The sequence below is a fragment of the Eimeria mitis genome, genomic scaffold, assembly GCF_000499745.2.
Source record: "Eimeria mitis Houghton genomic scaffold, Emh_scaff3154, whole genome shotgun sequence".
Taxonomy (NCBI): Eukaryota; Apicomplexa; class Conoidasida; order Eucoccidiorida; family Eimeriidae; genus Eimeria; species Eimeria mitis.
This window is the reverse complement of record NW_013571496.1, coordinates 515-1,038: the sequence shown is the minus strand read 5'-3', so window position 1 is coordinate 1,038 and position 524 is coordinate 515. Positions and strand designations below refer to the sequence as shown.

At 49.4% G+C, this 524-nt stretch overlaps 1 protein-coding gene across 1 annotated transcript in view; it reads right to left on the bottom strand.

The window, feature by feature from the left end:
- The window catches only part of EMH_0062740 (uncharacterized protein), a gene marked incomplete at both ends in the record, with an annotated part of 1,844 nt that extends 1,716 nt beyond the window's left edge, over positions 1-128 (bottom strand). The window contains one exon of the mRNA XM_013498065.1: positions 125-128. Coding sequence (XP_013353519.1) covers positions 125-128 — 4 coding nt within the window. The remainder of the gene's footprint in view (positions 1-124) is intronic.
- Positions 129-524: the final 396 nt, after the last annotated feature.

Below are 524 nucleotides of genomic sequence, written 5' to 3'. Positions count from 1 at the left end.
CTGCTGCTTCTGTTGTTGCTGCTGCGTTTGCTGCTTCTGCTGGTACTGCTTCTGCAGTTGCTGCTGTTGCGGCAGCAGCAGCAGCAGCAGCAGCAGCAGCAACAGAAGTAGCAGGGTTGTTTACGCATACAGGTGCAACGCATGCGCCCTCACCAGCGGAGGTAACTGCATGCAGCACAACAAACAAAACAAAGAAGTTTATATAATAAACACAAACAACTGGCAGCAGCAGCAGCAGTAGCAGCAGCAGCAGCAGCAGGAGCAGCAATAGCAGCAACAGGAAGACAAGCAATGCCTTCACACGGTGCTTCTGCTGCATCTTTCCTCGATCTGCAGCGTGAGCATCAGCAGGAGCAGCAGCAACAGCAGCAGCAGCAGCAGCAGCAGCAAGACAAACACCATATGCATGTGTAGTTTCTGCTGTCTCTTTTATCTCTTTCTCTTTCTCTTTCTTTTGCTTCTCTTCTTTATCATAATCATCAGCAGCAAACCGAGAAAAAAGAGAGAAAACGCATGCATGCAGT